Genomic DNA, 20,101 nt, shown 5'->3' with positions numbered 1-20,101 from the left:
AACATTACAAAAAAAATCAACTCCTCTTTCCAAGCGTCAAATTGAATATTCTTGCTAATTAGAAAGAAGTGCTACTTTTTGTAAGATGCTCACTGCTAGATTATATCTTAGTGCTAAAAAAATACCCCTCTGGTAAAGGGCTTGGTGCAAAGCTAGAACTTGAAGTAGTTATTCCTTTCTAATGAGTTAGTGTTTAGAGCCGTCCATCTTCTGTCACCTCCAGCTTGTACTTGGGACCTGACCTAGCCGGTGCAGACCTATCATGTGCTAAATATGTGGCCGAGTTGGTGTAGGTGCCAAGACAAACGAGTTTTTGAGTCCAGTCTTTCTTTGATCTGGGGTCGGTGAGTTAATGGCGGAGGTGATCTGTTAGCCGTGTTAGACACGGGCCACACCAACCCCCGAGAAGCGAGATGACAAGCAATACATGATTGTATGAAACTGGTGGCTAGATTTTACAGCCTTATTGCCTATATATCAACCAAGCAAACGTCAATGGTAAAAACGCCAGCAATATGTTCCGGCGGTCACTCGCAGTTTCCTCGCTGCTCCAGTCGCCTGGTCACTAAAGGAAATGGCCCTTCTCGATCGATCGATTCCCGCATTTTATTGATTTTGTGAGTAGACGCAGAAAATAATTTCAATGGCACACAGGGAACCGGTTTAAGGCAGGAGTCATGCACGCCTCTACACGAGCAGCGATCAGATTATGTAAACATCGCCCGCAGCAGGAAATAATATCTTTGACAACAACAATGGTCTACATGTTGGACCGGGCACGGCTAGACAAATGTTACACTACCGTGGGGAGGGACAACACAGCTGTAGTAGCTGACCATTAGGTCCAGGCATAACACGGAGTAGGAGTACGTCATTACACGCTTGGCCGTGACTACACCAGTTTTACCAAAGTAGCTGACCATTAGGTCCAGGCATAACACGGAGTAGGAGTACGTCATTACACGCTTGGTCGTGACTACACCAGTTTTACCAAAGTAGCTGACCATTAGGTCCAGGCATAACACGGAGTTGAAGTACATCACAAAACAATGTAACAGCTGATTGTAATGGACACATCAGTGTTGAAACAGCTGATTATGGTAGCCGGGGGGGGGGGGGGGAGAGGATAAAAGAATTGATAATAGCTCGAGTAATAATCGGCTGATTATGGGGGTGGGGGGATAAAACAATTGATAATAGCTCGAGTAATAATCGGCTGATTATGGGGGTGGGGGGATAAAACAATTGATAATAGCTCGAGTAATAATCGGCTGATTATGGGGGTGGGGGGATAAAACAATTGATAATAGCTCGAGTAATAATCGGCTGATTATGGGGGTGGGGGGATAAAACAATTGATAATAGCTCGAGTAATAATCGGCTGATTATGGGGGAGAGGGGATAAAACAATTGATAATAGCTCGAGTAATAATCGGCTGATTATGGGGGTGGGGGGATAAAACAATTGATAATAGCTCGAGTAATAATCGGCTGATTATGGGGGTGGGGGGATAAAACAATTGATAATAGCTCGAGTAATAATCGGCTGATTATGGGGGTGGGGGGATAAAAGAATTGATAATAGCTCGAGTAATAATCGGCTGATTATGGGGGTGGGGGGATAAAACAATTGATAATAGCTCGAGTAATAATCGGCTGATTATGGGGGAGAGGGGGATAAAACAATTGATAATAGCTCGAGTAATAATCGGCTGATTATGGGGGTGGGGGGATAAAAGAATTGATAATAGCTCGAGTAATAATCGGCTGATTATGGGGGTGGGGGGATAAAAGAATTGATAATAGCTCGAGTAATAATCGGCTGATTATGGGGGAGAGGGGGATAAAACAATTGATAATAGCTCGAGTAATAATCGGCTGATTATGGGGGTGGGGGGATAAAACAATTGATAATAGCTCGAGTAATAATCGGCTGATTATGGGGGTGGGGGGATAAAAGAATTGATAATAGCTCGAGTAATAATCGGCTGATTATGGGGGTGGGGGGATAAAACAATTGATAATAGCTCGAGTAATAATCGGCTGATCAAACAAGGGCCACGAAACAATTTTTATAACAGAGCCTACAGTTTTCGTGTAAGACTATTGATTTCTCGTCTATAATTAGAATGCATACATTGATTCCTCACCCCTGACCCCATTTGTACGTAAACAATCGTGTGTTTGTGACGTATTCCGTGCCAGCCTCTTTCCATGGCAGTTCACAAAGTAATGGGAACGTTCGACTCCAAATAATAGGGCATTAGGAGGAGGGGAGCAAGGACTCAACTCTATTATCATTTTTATCCCTTCGTTTAAAAAACAACAATTGCTTAATTTATTTACCTTCTACATTGACAGAAACGATGCTGCATACAGCTAGCAGAATATAGTCTGATTGTGATGTTAGAAATGCCACTTCTTATTTAGTCATATTTTCTACCTGATCTAGGCGTATGGTCTGTTTTTGTAATCTGAAAACACCCTGACATTGAATTTACTCTGATGAGACACAGTCATGTTTTTGTATGATTACACCCTGCCGTCGAGTTTGATAACACTAACATCATGACATTGTGTCTGATTTCATGTACTCTGAACTGATTACACCTTGACACTGTGCTGTCTGATTACACCCCGGTGTTTGCTCAAGACACCAACACTACGAATGCACCACTCTCTCATCGGATAGGGCTGTACTGTTACTTTCTAAAACGGCGTTCATGCTTTATTTATTGGCGTATCGCTACGGACCAGTGAACCGATCGTTCACACAAATCATTGGAGCAAGATGAAGGACCAACGGGTGATGAAATCGCTGTTTCACACCTCATCACGCGGGAATGTGCATTTTCTTGACTAGTAACCGTTAATGGCAACGTAAAGTAACAGTGGAGTAATGACCACTGTCATCTGTACTGTATACAGCGTTTCATGAGTCGACTAACGATTGACGTGAACTTGTACTACATGTGTATTTTATTGATGCCTTTCGCGGTTACTGCTAGTTTCTTCCCTTTTTAAATGGTTCTTTAACACTTTGAAACTTATCCTATTGTTGTATTGGATAAATGAATTGAACGCCCCCCCCTCATTGGTATTTTATTGACTGGGGTTGTGTAGACAGAAATAGATCGTGGCTAATTGTAAGGCCTTGTACTGTCCACTTTGTAGGCACTACTTTAGTAAAAATGAAACTAAAATTCTAGTTTTTTAGAAAATCCAACGCAAAAATCTCATTAGATCCAAATTTTAAACAAACATGTCTTTCTTGAAAATTCTAGAAATACCGTGAACTGTTTGAAAGTAATTTAGATTTCTTTGTTTTTTGGAGAAAATACGGAATTAATTTTAATTTTGTTTATTTGGAAACAGAGGAAGTACGCTTACTAGTTTTTTGTTCTTTTTAAAGTGGAAATAATTTAACACATTTATTAAGTCTGAGACTGGTCACATACAATGTCTGAGACTGACCACATATAATGTCTGAGACTGACCACATATAATGTCTGAGACTGACCACATACAATGTCTGAGACTGACCACATACAATGTCTGAGACTGACCACATACAATGTCTGAGACTGACCACATATAATGTCTGAGACTGACCACATACAATGTCTGAGACTGACCACATACAATGTCTGAGACTGACCACATACAATGTCTGAGACTGACCACATACAATGTCTGAGACTGACCACATATAATGTCTGAGACTGACCACATATAATTTCTGAGACTGACCCCATATAATGTCTGAGACTGACCACATACAATGTCTGAGACTGACCACATATAATGTCTGAGACTGACCACATACAATGTCTGAGACTGACCACATACAATGTCTGAGACTGACCACATACAATGTCTGAGACTGACCACATATAATGTCTGAGACTGACCACATATAATGTCTGAGACTGACCCCATATAATGTCTGAGACTGACCACATATAATGTCTGAGACTGACCACATACAATTAGTGAGACTGACCACATACAATGTCTGAGACTGACCACATACAATATCTGAGACTGACCACATATAATGTCTGAGACTGACCACATATAATGTCTGAGACTGACCCCATATAATGTCTGAGACTGACCCCATATAATGTCTGAGACTGACCCCATATAATGTCTGAGACTGACCACATACAATGTCTGAGACTGACCACACACAATGTCTGAGACTGACCACATACAATGTCTGAGACTGGCCACATATAATGTCTGAGACTGACCACATATAATGTCTGAGACTGACCCCATATAATGTCTGAGACTGACCACATACAATGTCTGAGACTGACCACATACAATGTCTGAGACTGGCCACATACAATATCTGAGACTGACCACATACAATGTCTGAGACTGACCACATACAATGTCTGAGACTGACCACTTACAATTAGTGATACTGACCACATACAATGTCTGAGACTTACCACATACAATTAGTGATACTGACCACATACAATTAGTGATACTGACCACATACAATTAGTGATACTGACCACATACAATTAGTGAGACTGACCCCATATCAGACCGTCTGACAATGACAGGACGTAGAGGACGATGTGAGCATCTTACCAGCGGCATGATGATGAACTGGCAACAGAAGCCTATGATGAGAGCCACTGGGTATTTGAGTTGTCTCTTCAGACTGTCGCTGTCCGTCACGGCGCCGATCCCGAAGCTGATGATAATGGAAATGGCGGCGGCGGCGCTGTTGAAGACGATGTCCGCTGTTCTCTCCCCCCTGACGGTGGTGACCTGGTACTGTGATGCTGCCACTGCTTGTACGTAGCTGGCCTGGGGAGGTGAAACACTTACATTGGTCTAAAGCTGCATACATTACTATCCTCATGGATTTAGTATGTCGTGTGGGCCTAAAGAAACATATTTGGACTATTCTCATGGATTTAGTATAGGTCGTGTGGGCCTAAAGACACATATTTGGACTATTCTCATGGATTTAGTATAGGTCGTGTGGGCCTAAAGACACATATTTGGACTCTTCTCCTCTAGATGGCTGTGACTACACCTGCTGTCTTAAGTTATTTGCGTCTTATCGCGAGGAGATCTGTCTTAAAGACAAGTCTTAGGATTGGCTTATGTGCCTTAAAGACAGCCAGAACTGAGTTCGTTGAAAATGACTGTGCTATTGAGATTTTTTCCCCACCGGCCCAAAGAACAGAAGGCCATCTAGTTGGGCCGTTAGAGAAAATCGGACAGAAACTGGATATCGATTTTTCTCGAAGCTCCACGTGGTATGTCTTACACGGGCAGACAAGAGGATTCACGCGCTTTTCTTGGCTGTGGCTAGGCATTAGCTAATTATTGGCAGGGATGGCGGCCTTTTTATAGTATAGGCATTAGCTAATTAAAATCTGGCCCCTGCTTAAGTCTGGGCTGATGAAAGCAATACAAGATGGAAACTGATGCTTCTTCTAATTATATTATGATCAATAATACGACGATTTGACCAGGACAATGATACGACATTTACAGAACAAGTAAACGACTTGTGTAGAACAATGATTTTTACATTTATAAAACATATGTGGGGGCTATAAATTAATAACATGACCTTTTTACAACAGAGATTTGACAGGTTTAACAATGCAAGAAAAGTATAATGCCGAATAACATTGCATTGACAGCGGTATAACATTGACAAGATTGTTATTGGAAAGTGGCAAGATAGTTATTGGCAAGTGAGAAGATAGTTATTGGCAAGTGAGAAGATAGTTATTGGCAAGTGAGACGATAGCTATAGAGTGCCATGTTAGCTATAGAAAAGTGCCATGCTAGCTATAGAAAAGTACCATGCTAGCTACGGAACATTAGTCTCACCTGCGGCATCCCTCTGTCCCCGTCAACGTCCACCACAGCCACGGACATGGTGACCCTACCTATGTGACGAGCCTCGACGGAAAAGTTGTGTTGACGGCCCGCGGTCACGGCCATTAGAATGTAGCTCCCCTTGGCGTCGGCGTGCGCCGCAGCCAGCCCATTGGGCAGCGTGATGACTGGTCTGGCGATGGCATCGTCATCGGAGTAGATCATCACCCAGTACGTGGAGGCATTCTGCTCCCTCCGGCGGCTCGGCTTCTCCAAGCTGCTGCTGTTGGCTGTACTGCTCGCCCAGCTGACCGTGGACACGGGCGACTCGCTGCTGACCCCTGGCTTTGGTGTGGCTGAAGTGGTCGAGTGTGACACGTCGCTGAGAGTCCCCTCTGACGTCACGTCTTTCCTTTGTTCGATGCTGGATCCGTCGTTGGTCTTGTTGTACGGCAGGCGGATGTCGTTGACGAGCTTGCCGAACCTGGCCTGACGCCGGTAGAGCGTGAAGTTGAAGAACACGCTCTGGCGTGAGTTGACCCTCAGGTCGATGATGGATGCAGGGTTGAAGAAGATGAAGATGCTCTCGTTGTACTGCGATGGTGGAAGAAGTTGGTACCTGCTGTTTGACGGCAGCACCGATGAGGATGATAAATAGGATGGTGATGGTACAGCAGCCGCATCTGCTGCCCAGCCGGGGTTAGTCCCTGCCAGTAATGCCTGGGTCAGTAGCCACAAGACAGAGACGACGCTAGTCTTCTTACCCAGCCAGCGTGGTGCTCTTGTCGCGGCCCTCCCGTGTGTGGAATGGTTGGTGATGGTAATGCTAGTATCACAGTAATGTAAGCAACAAGCTCGCAGCCTAGATTTGCTGCTAATCCTGTGTTGAAATGAAAGAAGTTTGTTGACGAAAAGAAGCGGGCCAGTGGTGACAGTGTTGACGAAATGAGTAGGAGCAGTGCTGACACAGGCTATCCCGCCTGTTCTCCACCGACACAGACTTGATTTAGAGCGCTTTGCTTTTTTCCTCCGCTTCTTCCCCCGCGCGCACGGCGTGAGCACTGCAGTCTGATGGCCCGGCCCACCAACCTCCCTCTCACCCCGGGGACCGGCCATAACCGTGATTAGATGTGTGCCGTCCCCATCAGGCATGCAGTCAGCTGACAGACCGGCCTAGTGGTAGCTGAAGATGTGTTCACTAACCACATGAGGTGTAGCCAGCTTATATAGCACCAGTGCTTGTCCTTGTTAGCCAATCACCGATGTAAGTCTGCACCCACGTGGCAAGTGCTGGCCAATCTGTGGAGACATGTAGGTTAACGTTAGCTACTACAGTCGATATGTCAGCACCTAAAGCATGACCCCGTCTTTGGTGCTCACTTGTTACATTTACATAATTGGTGCGCTATTCTAATTACTCATAATGAACTCACATTTTCAACATTCATATATAAGCATTTATAAATTCACAACAAAACGACATAGTTAACAATCGGTGATATTTCAAAACTTTAAACATGCATATACCAGTCTAGTGTTTATCATATTATCACATTTTAACTCTTAAAACGTAAACGCTTATGTATGGTTAAACTTCACTACCATTTCATTGAATTTTAACAAACCTTATACTCAATCTGAGTATAACTTGATGCCCAATACTTGATGCCACATAACGAAAACTTCTAAATTAGCTACAGCTTGTAAAAACCCGTTTTGACTACTTGCTTGTGTTTTTGTATATTGTAAGTAAGGTATAGTGGTTGTGTAATGTAATTTTTAGCTGCTACGATTTCTGTTTTTGAGATGTCGTTGAATGCCGTGACTGCAAACTTAAAAGGCCAGTCTGATTATAGTTGAAATATGCAGTCACCAAGCTGTGTGCTTGCCTTGATGTATGCAAACTTTAGGCGCCATTCTTATTGTGCAACCTGACGGTCAAACATTCTGTAAGTGTGTTACAGAATGTGTCTCAGCTGTTAGAGCTATCTTAACAGAATGGGTCTCAGCTGTTAGAGCTGTCTTAGTGTGTTACAGAATGGGTCTCAGCTGTTAGAGCTGTCTTAACAGAATGTGTCTCAGCTGTTAGAGCTATCTTAACAGAATGGGTCTCAGCTGTTAGAACTGTCTTAGTGTGTTACAGAATGGGTCTCAGCTGTTAGAGCTGTCTTAGTGTGCCTGGTCTCAGCTGTTAGAGCTGTCTTAACAGAATGGGTCTCAGCTGTTAGAGCTGTCTTAGTGTGCCTGGTCTCAGCTGTTAGAGCTGTCTTAGTGTGTTACAGAATGGGTCTCAGCTGTTAGAGCTGTCTTAACAGAATGGGTCTCAGCTGTTAGAGCTGTCTTAGTGTGTTACAGAATGGGTCTCAGCTGTTAGAGCTGTCTTAGTGTGTTACAGAATGGGTCTCAGCTGTTAGAGCTGTCTTAACAGAATGGGTCTCAGCTGTTAGAGCTGTCTTAGTAGGTTACAGAATGGGTCTCAGCTGTTAGAGCTGTCTTAGTGTGTTACAGAATGGGTCTCAGCTGTTAGAGCTGTCTTAGTGTGTTACAGAATGGGTCTCAGCTGTTAGAGCTGTCTTAGTGTGTTACTGAATGGGTCTCAGCTGTTAGAGCTGTCTTAGCAGAATGGGTCTCAGCTGTTAGAGCTGTCTTAGTGTGTTACAGAATGGGTCTCAGCTGTTAGAGCTGTCTTAACAGAATGGGTCTCAGCTGTTAGAGCTGTCTTAGTGTGTTACAGAATGGGTCTCAGCTGTTAGAACTGTCTTAGTGTGTTACAGAATGGGTCTCAGCTGTTAGAACTGTCTTAGTGTGTTACAGAATGGGTCTCAGCTGTTAGAGCTGTCTTAGTGTGTTACAGAATGGGTCTCAGCTGTTAGAGCTGTCTTAACAGAATGGGTCTCAGCTGTTAGAGCTGTCTTAGTTTGTTACAGAATGGGTCTCAGCTGTTAGAGCTATCTTAACAGAATGGGTCTCAGCTGTTAGAGCTATCTTAACAGAATGGGTCTCAGCTGTTAGAGCTGTCTTAGTGTGTTACAGAATGGGTCTCAGCTGTTAGAGCTGTCTTAACAGAATGTGTCTCAGCTGTTAGAGCTATCTTAACAGAATGGGTCTCAGCTGTTAGAGCTGTCTTAGTGTGTTACAGAATGGGTCTCAGCTGTTAGAGCTGTCTTAGTGTGCCTGGTCTCAGCTGTTAGAGCTGTCTTAACAGAATGGGTCTCAGCTGTTAGAGCTGTCTTAGTGTGCCTGGTCTCAGCTGTTAGAGCTGTCTTAACAGAATGGGTCTCAGCTGTTAGAGCTGTCTTAGTGTGCCTGGTCTCAGCTGTTAGAGCTGTCTTAGTGTGTTACAGAATGGGTCTCAGCTGTTAGAGCTGTCTTAACAGAATGGGTCTCAGCTGTTAGAGCTGTCTTAGTGTGTTACAGAATGGGTCTCAGCTGTTAGAGCTGTCTTAGTGTGTTACAGAATGGGTCTCAGCTGTTAGAGCTGTCTTAGTGTGTTACAGAATGGGTCTCAGCTGTTAGAGCTGTCTTAGTGTGTTACAGAATGGGTCTCAGCTGTTAGAGCTGTCTTAACAGAATGGGTCTCAGCTGTTAGAGCTGTCTTAGTGTGTTACAGAATGGGTCTCAGCTGTTAGAGCTGTCTTAACAGAATGGGTCTCAGCTGTTAGAGCTGTCTTAGTGTGTTACAGAATGGGTCTCAGCTGTTAGAGCTGTCTTAACAGAATGTGTCTCAGCTGTTAGAGCTATCTTAACAGAATGGGTCTCAGCTGTTAGAGCTATCTTAACAGAATGGGTCTCAGCTGTTAGAGCTGTCTTAGTGTGTTACAGAATGGGTCTCAGCTGTTAGAGCTGTCTTAGTGTGCCTGGTCTCAGCTGTTAGAGCTGTCTTAACAGAATGGGTCTCAGCTGTTAGAGCTGTCTTAGTGTGCCTGGTCTCAGCTGTTAGAGCTGTCTTAGTGTGTTACAGAATGGGTCTCAGCTGTTAGAGCTGTCTTAACAGAATGGGTCTCAGCTGTTAGAGCTGTCTTAGTGTGTTACAGAATGGGTCTCAGCTGTTAGAGCTGTCTTAGTGTGTTACAGAATGGGTCTCAGCTGTTAGAGCTGTCTTAGTGTGTTACAGAATGGGTCTCAGCTGTTAGAGCTGTCTTAGTGTGTTACAGAATGGGTCTCAGCTGTTAGAGCTGTCTTAACAGAATGGGTCTCAGCTGTTAGAGCTGTCTTAGTGTGTTACAGAATGGGTCTCAGCTGTTAGAGCTGTCTTAACAGAATGGGTCTCAGCTGTTAGAGCTGTCTTAGTGTGTTACAGAATGGGTCTCAGCTGTTAGAGCTGTCTTAACAGAATGGGTCTCAGCTGTTAGAGCTGTCTTAGTGTGTTACAGAATGGGTCTCAGCTGTTAGAGCTGTCTTAGTGTGTTACTGAATGGGTCTCAGCTGTTAGAGCTGTCTTAACAGAATGGGTCTCAGCTGTTAGAGCTGTCTTAGTGTGTTACAGAATGGGTCTCAGCTGTTAGAGCTGTCTTAACAGAATGGGTCTCAGCTGTTAGAGCTGTCTTAGTGTGTTACAGAATGGGTCTCAGCTGTTAGAGCTGTCTTAACAAAATTGGTCTCAGCTGTTAGAGCTGTCTTAACAGAATGGGTCTCAGCTGTTAGAGCTGTCTTAGTGTGTTACAAAATGGGTCTCAGCTGTTAGAGCTGTCTTAACAGAATGGGTCTCAGCTGTTAGAGCTGTCTTAGTGTGTTACAGAATGGGTCTCAGCTGTTAGAGCTGTCTTAGTGTGTTACAGAATGGGTCTCAGCTGTTAGAGCTGTCTTAGTGTGTTACAGAATGGGTCTCAGCTGTTAGAGCTGTCTTAGTGTGTTACGGAATGGGTCTCAGCTGTTAGAGCTGTCTTAACAGAATGGGTCTCAGCTGTTAGAGCTATCTTAACAGAATGGGTCTCAGCTGTTAGAGCTGTCTTAGTGTGTTACAGAATGGGTCTCAGCTGTTAGAACTGTCTTAGTGTGTTACAGAATGGGTCTCAGCTGTTAGAACTGTCTTAGTGTGTTACAGAATGGGTCTCAGCTGTTAGAGCTGTCTTAGTGTGTTACAGAATGGGTCTCAGCTGTTAGAGCTGTCTTAACAGAATGGGTCTCAGCTGTTAGAGCTGTCTTAGTGTGTTACAGAATGGGTCTCAGCTGTTAGAGCTGTCTTAACAAAATTGGTCTCAGCTGTTAGAGCTGTCTTAACAGAATGGGTCTCAGCTGTTAGAGCTGTCTTAGTGTGTTACAAAATGGGTCTCAGCTGTTAGAGCTGTCTTAACAGAATGGGTCTCAGCTGTTAGAGCTGTCTTAGTGTGTTACAGAATGGGTCTCAGCTGTTAGAGCTGTCTTAGTGTGTTACAGAATGGGTCTCAGCTGTTAGAGCTGTCTTAACAAAATTGGTCTCAGCTGTTAGAGCTGTCTTAACAGAATGGGTCTCAGCTGTTAGAGCTGTCTTAGTGTGTTACAGAATGGGTCTCAGCTGTTAGAGCTGTCTTAACAAAATTGGTCTCAGCTGTTAGAGCTGTCTTAACAGAATGGGTCTCAGCTGTTAGAGCTGTCTTAGTGTGTTACAGAATGGGTCTCAGCTGTTAGAGCTGTCTTAGTTTGTTACAGAATGGGTCTCAGCTGTTAGAGCTGTCTTAGTGTGTTACAGAATGGGTCTCAGCTGTTAGAGCTGTCTTAGTGTGTTACAGAATGGGTCTCAGCTGTTAGAGCTGTCTTAACAGAATGGGTCTCAGCTGTTAGAGTTGTCTTAGTAGGTTACAGAATGGGTCTCAGCTGTTAGAGCTGTCTTAGTGTGTTACAGAATGGGTCTCAGCTGTTAGAGCTGTCTTAACAGAATGGGTCTCAGCTGTTAGAGCTGTCTTAGTAGGTTACAGAATGGGTCTCAGCTGTTAGAGCTGTCTTAACAGAATGGGTCTCAGCTGTTAGAGCTGTCTTAACAGAATGGGTCTCAGCTGTTAGAGCTGTCTTAACAGAATTGGTCTCAGCTGTTAGAGCTGTCTTAGTGTGCTACATAATGGGTCTCAGCTGTTAGAGCTGTCTTAACAGAATGGGTCTCAGCTGTTAGAGCTATCTTAACAGAATGGGTCTCAGCTGTTAGAGCTGTCTTAGTGTGTTACAGAATGGGTCTCAGCTGTTAGAACTGTCTTAGTGTGTTACAGAATGGGTCTCAGCTGTTAGAACTGTCTTAGTGTGTTACAGAATGGGTCTCAGCTGTTAGAGCTGTCTTAGTGTGTTACAGAATGGGTCTCAGCTGTTAGAGCTGTCTTAACAGAATGGGTCTCAGCTGTTAGAGCTGTCTTAGTGTGTTACAGAATGGGTCTCAGCTGTTAGAGCTGTCTTAACAAAATTGGTCTCAGCTGTTAGAGCTGTCTTAACAGAATGGGTCTCAGCTGTTAGAGCTGTCTTAGTGTGTTACAAAATGGGTCTCAGCTGTTAGAGCTGTCTTAACAGAATGGGTCTCAGCTGTTAGAGCTGTCTTAGTGTGTTACAGAATGGGTCTCAGCTGTTAGAGCTGTCTTAGTGTGTTACAGAATGGGTCTCAGCTGTTAGAGCTGTCTTAACAAAATTGGTCTCAGCTGTTAGAGCTGTCTTAACAGAATGGGTCTCAGCTGTTAGAGCTGTCTTAGTGTGTTACAGAATGGGTCTCAGCTGTTAGAGCTGTCTTAACAAAATTGGTCTCAGCTGTTAGAGCTGTCTTAACAGAATGGGTCTCAGCTGTTAGAGCTGTCTTAGTGTGTTACAGAATGGGTCTCAGCTGTTAGAGCTGTCTTAGTTTGTTACAGAATGGGTCTCAGCTGTTAGAGCTGTCTTAGTGTGTTACAGAATGGGTCTCAGCTGTTAGAGCTGTCTTAGTGTGTTACAGAATGGGTCTCAGCTGTTAGAGCTGTCTTAACAGAATGGGTCTCAGCTGTTAGAGCTGTCTTAGTAGGTTACAGAATGGGTCTCAGCTGTTAGAGCTGTCTTAGTGTGTTACAGAATGGGTCTCAGCTGTTAGAGCTGTCTTAACAGAATGGGTCTCAGCTGTTAGAGCTGTCTTAGTAGGTTACAGAATGGGTCTCAGCTGTTAGAGCTGTCTTAACAGAATGGGTCTCAGCTGTTAGAGCTGTCTTAACAGAATGGGTCTCAGCTGTTAGAGCTGTCTTAACAGAATTGGTCTCAGCTGTTAGAGCTGTCTTAGTGTGCTACATAATGGGTCTCAGCTGCCAACAAACATAACATGTAGCAGTCTGAGGTACTGTGCTGTAAAGGCTTGAATACAGAGCTGACACTCTAGAGACGGCCTCTGTCAGGGGAGTTGACACCTCGGTGGGGCAAGAGTTACGAGCAGCTGATGCAGACCTTGATAGTGTTTAGATCTGTATTAAAAGGAGAAGCATCCTCACATGGCAGACTGAAGCAGTAAAGCAATGTTTACGTTGGGGGGGGGGGTGACCTTTGTCCCTTTCAAGCCTGATGTGAACTGTTTATGTAAGAAGCGACGATCGATACAGGGACAGGAGAATTGAATAATAAATGGCTTCAACACCGCTGTTAGCGACAAGCCTTATCAGTCGTTTGTACTTTTTATCTCAGTGTTACTCAACGTATGCACAGCAAAACTAAGTGAAGCTGGTTTTTATTGGCTAGTGAACTGGTTTCTATGGGACTACTGTCCAGACTTTGTCCAGACTTCCTTTGGTGATCATGTCCAGCCTTTCTTTGCTGCTCATGTCCAGACTTTGTCCAGATTTTCTTTGCTGCTAATGTCCAGACTTTGTCCAGACTTTCTTTGCGGCTCATGTCCAGACTTTGTCCAGACTTTCTTTGCTGCTAATGTCCAGACTTTGTCCAGACTTTCTTTGCGGCTCATGTCCAGACTTTGTCCAGACTTTCTTTGCTGCTAATGTCCAGACTTTGTCCAGACTTTCTTTGCGGCTCATGTCCAGACTTTCTTTGCGGCTCATGTCCAGACTTTGTCCAGACTTTCTTTGCCGCTCATGTCCAGACTTTCTTTGCGGCTCATGTCCAGACTTTGTCCAGACTTTCTTTGCGGCTCATGTCCAGACTTTCTTTGCGGCTCATGTCCAGACTTTGTCCAGACTTTCTTTGCTGCTAATGTCCAGACTTTGTCCAGACTTTCTTTGCGGCTCATGTCCAGACTTTCTTTGCGGCTCATGTCCAGACTTTGTCCAGACTTTCTTTGCGGCTCATGTCCAGACTTTCTTTGCGGCTCATGTCCAGACTTTGTCCAGACTTTCTTTGCGGCTCATGTCCAGACTTTCTTTGCGGCTCATGTCCAGACTTTGTCCAGACTTTCTTTGCTGCTAATGTCCAGACTGTATGCGTTGTCTCCTGTTCCATTAGACTTGACTAGAACCTATGTGATATATTGTCTCCTGTTCCATTAGACTTGACTAGAACCTATGTGATATATTGTCTCCTGTTCCATTAGACTTGACTAGAACCTATGTGAATTGTGATATATTGTCTCCTGTTCCATTAGACTTGACTAGAACCTATGTGATATATTGTCTCCTGTTCCATTAGACTTGACTAGAACCTATGTGATATATTGTCTCCTGTTCCATTAGACTTGACTAGAACCTATGTGATATATTGTCTCCTGTTCCATTACACTTGACTAGAACCTATGTGATATATTGTCTCCTGTTCCATTAGACTTGACTAGAACCTGTGTGATATTATTGTCTCCTGTTCCATTAGACTTGACTAGAACCTATGTGATATATTGTCTCCTGTTCCATTAGACTTGACTAGAACCTATGTGATATATTGTCTCCTGTTCCATTAGACTTGACTAGAACCTGTGTGATATTATTGTCTCCTGTTCCATTAGACTTGACTAGAACCTATGTGATATATTGTCTCCTGTTCCATTAGACTTGACTAGAACCGATGTGATATATTGTCTCCTGCTCCATTAGACTTGACTAGAACCTATGTGATATATTGTCTCCTGTTCCATTAGACTTGACTAGAACCTATGTGATATATTGTCTCCTGTTCCATTAGACTTGACTAGAACCGATGTGATATATTGTCTCCTGCTCCATTAGACTTGACTAGAACCTATGTGATATATTGTCTCCTGTTCCATTAGACTTGACTAGAACCGATGTGATATATTGTCTCCTGCTCCATTAGACTTGACTAGAACCTATGTGATATATTGTCTCCTGTTCCATTAGACTTGACTAGAACCTGTGTGATATATTGTCTCCTGCTCCATTAGACTTGACTAGAACCTATGTGATATATTGTCTCCTGTTCCATTAGACTAGAACCTATGTGATATATTGTCTCCTGCTCCATTAGACTTGACTAGAACCTATGTGATATATTGTCAGTTTGCATCCCTTCCTTTTGTTACTTGCATATCGTCCATTTATATGTCCACCCCTGTATCGGGCGCTGGTCATTTGTGCGAGTAGCTGGCCGCCAACAGCCGTAACCCTGTGAGTGCTTTGATGTGCGACTACCTTCCTCACATGCCACGTGTCTCTCACGTGTGCACGCGCGGTCGTCAGGTGTACGGACTCAACAATAAACACCGCTCACATTCATTCCAATTTTCTTTTACCTTGCTTCATAGAGCCGATTCATCTAGTTCTTAGAACAAATAGGTGCCACTCTGTTTGATCTCATTTAGGAATTCGTGTTTAGGTCAACGCTTTTAAAGGTTATACATTTTACCTCGTGATAGAATAACAGAAGCTACTTTGGGCGGTAAGGTAATCATCGCTAGCACAGTAAGACTGGTATCAGAATGTTTAATTGATGAATCCAGCGAATATTAGGCACGTAATGTTTGTATTGAGCAACACTGTAGGACCAGGATGAAGCGACATGTGCCCACCTCTATGTCTTATCTACTTTCAGCTCGACGTTTTTGATCACCAAACATTGGTCAGTTTGACAGAGAAAATCAGTCAAACCATTGGCCAGTTTGACAAAGTAAATCAGTGCCAACCGTTGGTTAGCTGCTCAAACTGTTGCCCAAGTATTCAAACTATCCATGATTTTGTCATATTGAGATGTTCTAGCTTTGGGAGCACTAAGGTCATAAACATTTAAAGTAGTGAACTATCAGATCTTTGTTTATAGCCTTTATCCTTTACTGCTCATAGCTTCCCACTGTGAACCCCACAACAAAGGTGTCCTACGTCACCACTCTTCCCACTATGAACCTCACAACAAAGGTGTCCTTCGTCACCACTCTTCCCACTATGAACCTCACAACAAAGGTGTCCTTCGTCACCACTCTTCCCACTATGAACCTCACAACAAAGGTGTCCTACGTCACCACTCTTCCCACAATGAACCTCACAACAAAGGTGTCCTACGTCACCACTCTTCCCACTATGAACCTCACAACAAAGGTGTCCTACGTCACCACTCTTCCCACTATGAACCTCACAACAAAGGTGTCCTACGTCACCACTCTTCCCACTATGAACCTCACAACAAAGGTGTCCTACGTCACCACTCAATAACGTGTGTCTAGCCAGAATCTCTCCAACCATCCAATTTCATTGGGGGAAAATTGGAGCGATCATGTCTCGCCGGAAACAAATTATTTTGGGCTTTTCATTTCACAGCGATTTCGTTGAACTATTATAACGCTTAAGTTGACATTGGATTAATACATTTTAGCTGTTTTAGTGTCGGTGGAAAACCGCAGCCCCAAATTGTAATACGAACTTGGCATAAAGGCTGTTGGTAGATGTTCTGTTATTGAACATTTAGGTTGTCTTATATCAGTTTCAAAGTGGGGATTACAATAGACTAGCTTCTTGAAATTAAACACTAATACTGTCTTTTATAACCTTTATTCTTTATCGATCCAATAAGTTTGTCCGCCTTGGTCAGTTGTCCGGAAGCTCCATTAAGCTCTCGCTGAAACTCCACAAGTTTATCCGCCTTGGTCAGTTGTCTTGAAGCTCCATTAAGCTCTTGCTGAAACTCCACAAGTTTGTCCGCCTTGGTCAGTTGTCCGGAAGCTCCATTAAGCTCTCGCTGAAACTCTGTAAGTTTTTCCTGACAGAGCCGCCCAATTATCACGTCCATTTGTTTACCTTCAAGCTTTTATCTGAGCCTCATCAATGATTCACCACGTTCCCCCATCAAACAGCCCCACCCACCCCCAGCTACCAACGGACAGTCAGACGCTCTTGTCTTGGTTTAGCGCAACTGTCGACTGTTAAAGTGAAAGCTAATGATGACAGTTGTGGATGCTTGACCTGTATCGCTGACACGAAGGATAAATCTTACTGCCCCAATACAAGGTGGCAGTACACAGGCACATCCAGCTCAACAACATACGGAAGTCACTGTGTAGTGTGGGGAATACGTGTAGAGTGGGGAACATCATGTAGTGTGGGGAACACGTGTAGTGTGGGGAACACGTGTAGTGTGGGGAACACGTGTAGTGTGGGGAACACGTGTAGAGTGGGGAACATCATGTAGTGTGGGGAACACGTGTAGAGTGGGGAACATCATGTAGTGTGGGGAATACGTGTAGAGTGGGGAACATCATGTAGTGTGGGGAACACGTGTAGTGTGGGGAACATCGTGTAGAGTGGGGAACACGTGTAGAGTGGGGAACATCGTGTAGTGTGGGGAACACGTGTGGAGTGGGGAACATCGTGTAGTGTGGGGAACACGTGTGGAGTGGGGAACATCGTGTAGTGTGGGGAACACGTGTGGAGTGGGGAACATCGTGTAGTGTGGGGAACACGTGTAGAGTGGGGAACATCGTGTAGTGTGGGGAACACGTGTAGTGTGGGGAACACGTGTGGAGTGGGGAACATCGTGTAGAGTGGGGAACACCTTGTGGAATGGGGAACATCGTGTAGAGTGGGGAACATCGTGTAGAGTGGGGAACATCACATCATGTGGAGTGGGAAAAATCCGGGTAGAGTATGAGATGACCTGATCGAGCTCATTTATTGCGATATTGATTTTTTTAAAAAGTTTTCCGTCAGTTATCAATTTCCCAATGACTTTTCAGTTAGCTACTGACGTCTGACAATAATTAGGGCCCACCCATCATCCTACCCAGTTCCATCTTACACTGCTGAAACTTGACCCCATGCGCCAACACCAATCAGTGCCGGCAGACAATTAGTACAGTTTGAATCACGCACATTACAGTAACTTGATCATTTCCTGTTCCAGAATGCTAGCACATGGTCGCGTTCATTTTAACCCCTCAACCGGAAGTGGAACTGTTGCGTTCTTACGTTCTCTTTAAAATATATATATATCTCTCTCAATGCTTCCAAAATATTTTTTTTTAAATAAAAGGGAAAATGAAATGAATGTTTCGTGCTTTGATCTTGTAGGCTCGTTTCTTCTTTTTCTCATGTCTAACTAGAACCGAATCGCACTGATAGGTCCGAATTAAGAAAACTGAAAATTTAGCTCCGTGTAACAGTACATATGGGTATATCTATGTTATTGAGACGAATAAGTTGATTAAGCTACTGATTTTCTTGTGGGGACGTGTGATGTAGAAGCCGACTGGAACTACTGACTAAGATTTAGCAATGTTGCTGGGCCGTGTGATGTTGTAGTAGCCGACTGGAACTACTGACTAAGATGTAGCAATGTTGCTGGGCTGTGTCCCAGTGACTAGATAAAAAGCACATCTTTACATCAGATGTTTCAGGCCGAACACGAAGCTCGTTGACTTAAAGTAGTGTCATTATTACCTCCCCTGGCCAAACTGGAATCGGCCTTACAAGTGTAGTGCCTGGAGTGTTTGCCCATTGTGTCGCGCATTGAATCTCTGGATAGCGTGTGTCGGGATCTCTGGATAGCGTGTGTCGGGATCTCTGGATAGCGTGTGTCGGGATCTCATGCGTGTATCTGCTCTGGGATGGGTGGAGTGGGGCCGCAAAAATGGACACTGTTCGTCTTAACTTGCACGGTAAGGTTTTTAATTCGGCGATTAGCTCAGGGATGGAAATAGAATGATGACGTATTTAGGTTATTTCAATTTGGTTTAAGTGGCCCAGTTTACCCCCCCCCCCCCCCCACGTCCTGGAAGACTGGAAGCCTGGGGAGATGGATAGTTCAACATAGAAATCGATAAACTGTTCGATCAGCTTGTATTTTCATTCATTCTTTGGGTCCTCTCCCCTTTCTCTGATCTCCCCTAGCACTTAAATCAGTCTACATTTCTCATTGATTTACTTCTCCTGAATGTGTGTTGTAAAGGTTAAGATAAGACAATGTAATCCCGAACAATCATAATTTTGTAAGAGCCACTAACGCTAACCACTAGCCCCACCGCTATCTCTCCTCCTCTCGCCCCTACCCCGCGCCCTTCAAACGGCTAATTTCTATATGAAACCAAAGCTGATTTTCTCCCTGACGGCGCGTATTGGTTGAACCCATGGCCCCGCCCCTGTCTCAAACCTCTAATCTTATTTTCTTTACAAGAACCCGCTAGGGATTTTGAAAATACGTTAGTGGCAACTCAAAGGGCTGGGAGCTGTAGAGCTGAGCTGACTGTATGTCTGTGGGCGGTTTGTTCTGTTGTTGAGAGCTTAAGGTATATTGCAGGTATGGGTATGGGATGTTGTATTAGTAGGTGGGGGTCTACTGCCGGACAAGTGAGGTCTCTGGCAAAAAAAGGGTGGTTTTTATTTAGTGCAAAGAATGTGTGGTCTGATAAATAGATAGGGTGTGGTCTATTGTAGTTTGTGTTGAATGTAATCAGTTATATCTTTGATTAGATAGGTGTGGTATATTGCTGTGTGTGTTGAATGTAATCAGTTATATAGTTGATTAGATAGGTGTGGCCTATTGTGAACATAGTAAATCGGTTTACGCAGACACCATATATAAATAATATAATCATTATATTTGTAATAATAATGATGGTGGTTTTACAAGTAAGGATAGCCGTACTAGATGAAACAAGTTACAAAAAGAGTATATATATATATATATATATATATATATATATATATATATATATATATATAAATATATATATATATATATATATATATATATATATATATATATATATATATATATATATATATATATATATATATATATATATATATATATATATAAAGAGAGAAAAAGATAACAAGAGAGAAGGATAGAGATTCTGACGTAGATGGTATATCATTAGAGACACTGTTACAATAAACCGGGAGTGATCTCCCCTAAACTTTCTCGAATATTCTTATATAAA

At 43.5% G+C, this 20,101-nt stretch overlaps 2 protein-coding genes across 3 annotated transcripts in view; one reads left to right on the top strand and one right to left on the bottom strand.

The window, feature by feature from the left end:
• LOC131941625 (trafficking protein particle complex subunit 13) overlaps window positions 1-20,101 on the top strand; it is a 77,132-nt gene that overhangs the window by 10,887 nt on the left and 46,144 nt on the right. The window lies entirely within an intron of this gene.
• The window catches only part of LOC131941624 (uncharacterized), a 40,036-nt gene that overhangs the window by 5,541 nt on the left and 14,394 nt on the right, over window positions 1-20,101 (bottom strand). The window contains exons 2-3 of the mRNA XM_059300986.1: window positions 5,878-7,164; window positions 4,612-4,833 (exon numbers count right to left, since the gene is read on the bottom strand). Of these exons, the coding sequence (XP_059156969.1) occupies window positions 4,612-4,833; window positions 5,878-7,017 (1,362 nt within the window). The 5' untranslated portion in view covers window positions 7,018-7,164. The remainder of the gene's footprint in view (window positions 1-4,611; window positions 4,834-5,877; window positions 7,165-20,101) is intronic.

Source organism: Physella acuta, unplaced genomic scaffold (assembly GCF_028476545.2).
Source record: "Physella acuta isolate Inbredline_101_S28 unplaced genomic scaffold, ASM2847654v3 ptg000367l, whole genome shotgun sequence".
Classification (NCBI taxonomy): Eukaryota; Metazoa; Mollusca; class Gastropoda; family Physidae; genus Physella; species Physella acuta.
Note: the sequence above shows the minus strand (reverse complement) of the source record. Positions and strands in the feature narration are given on the sequence as shown.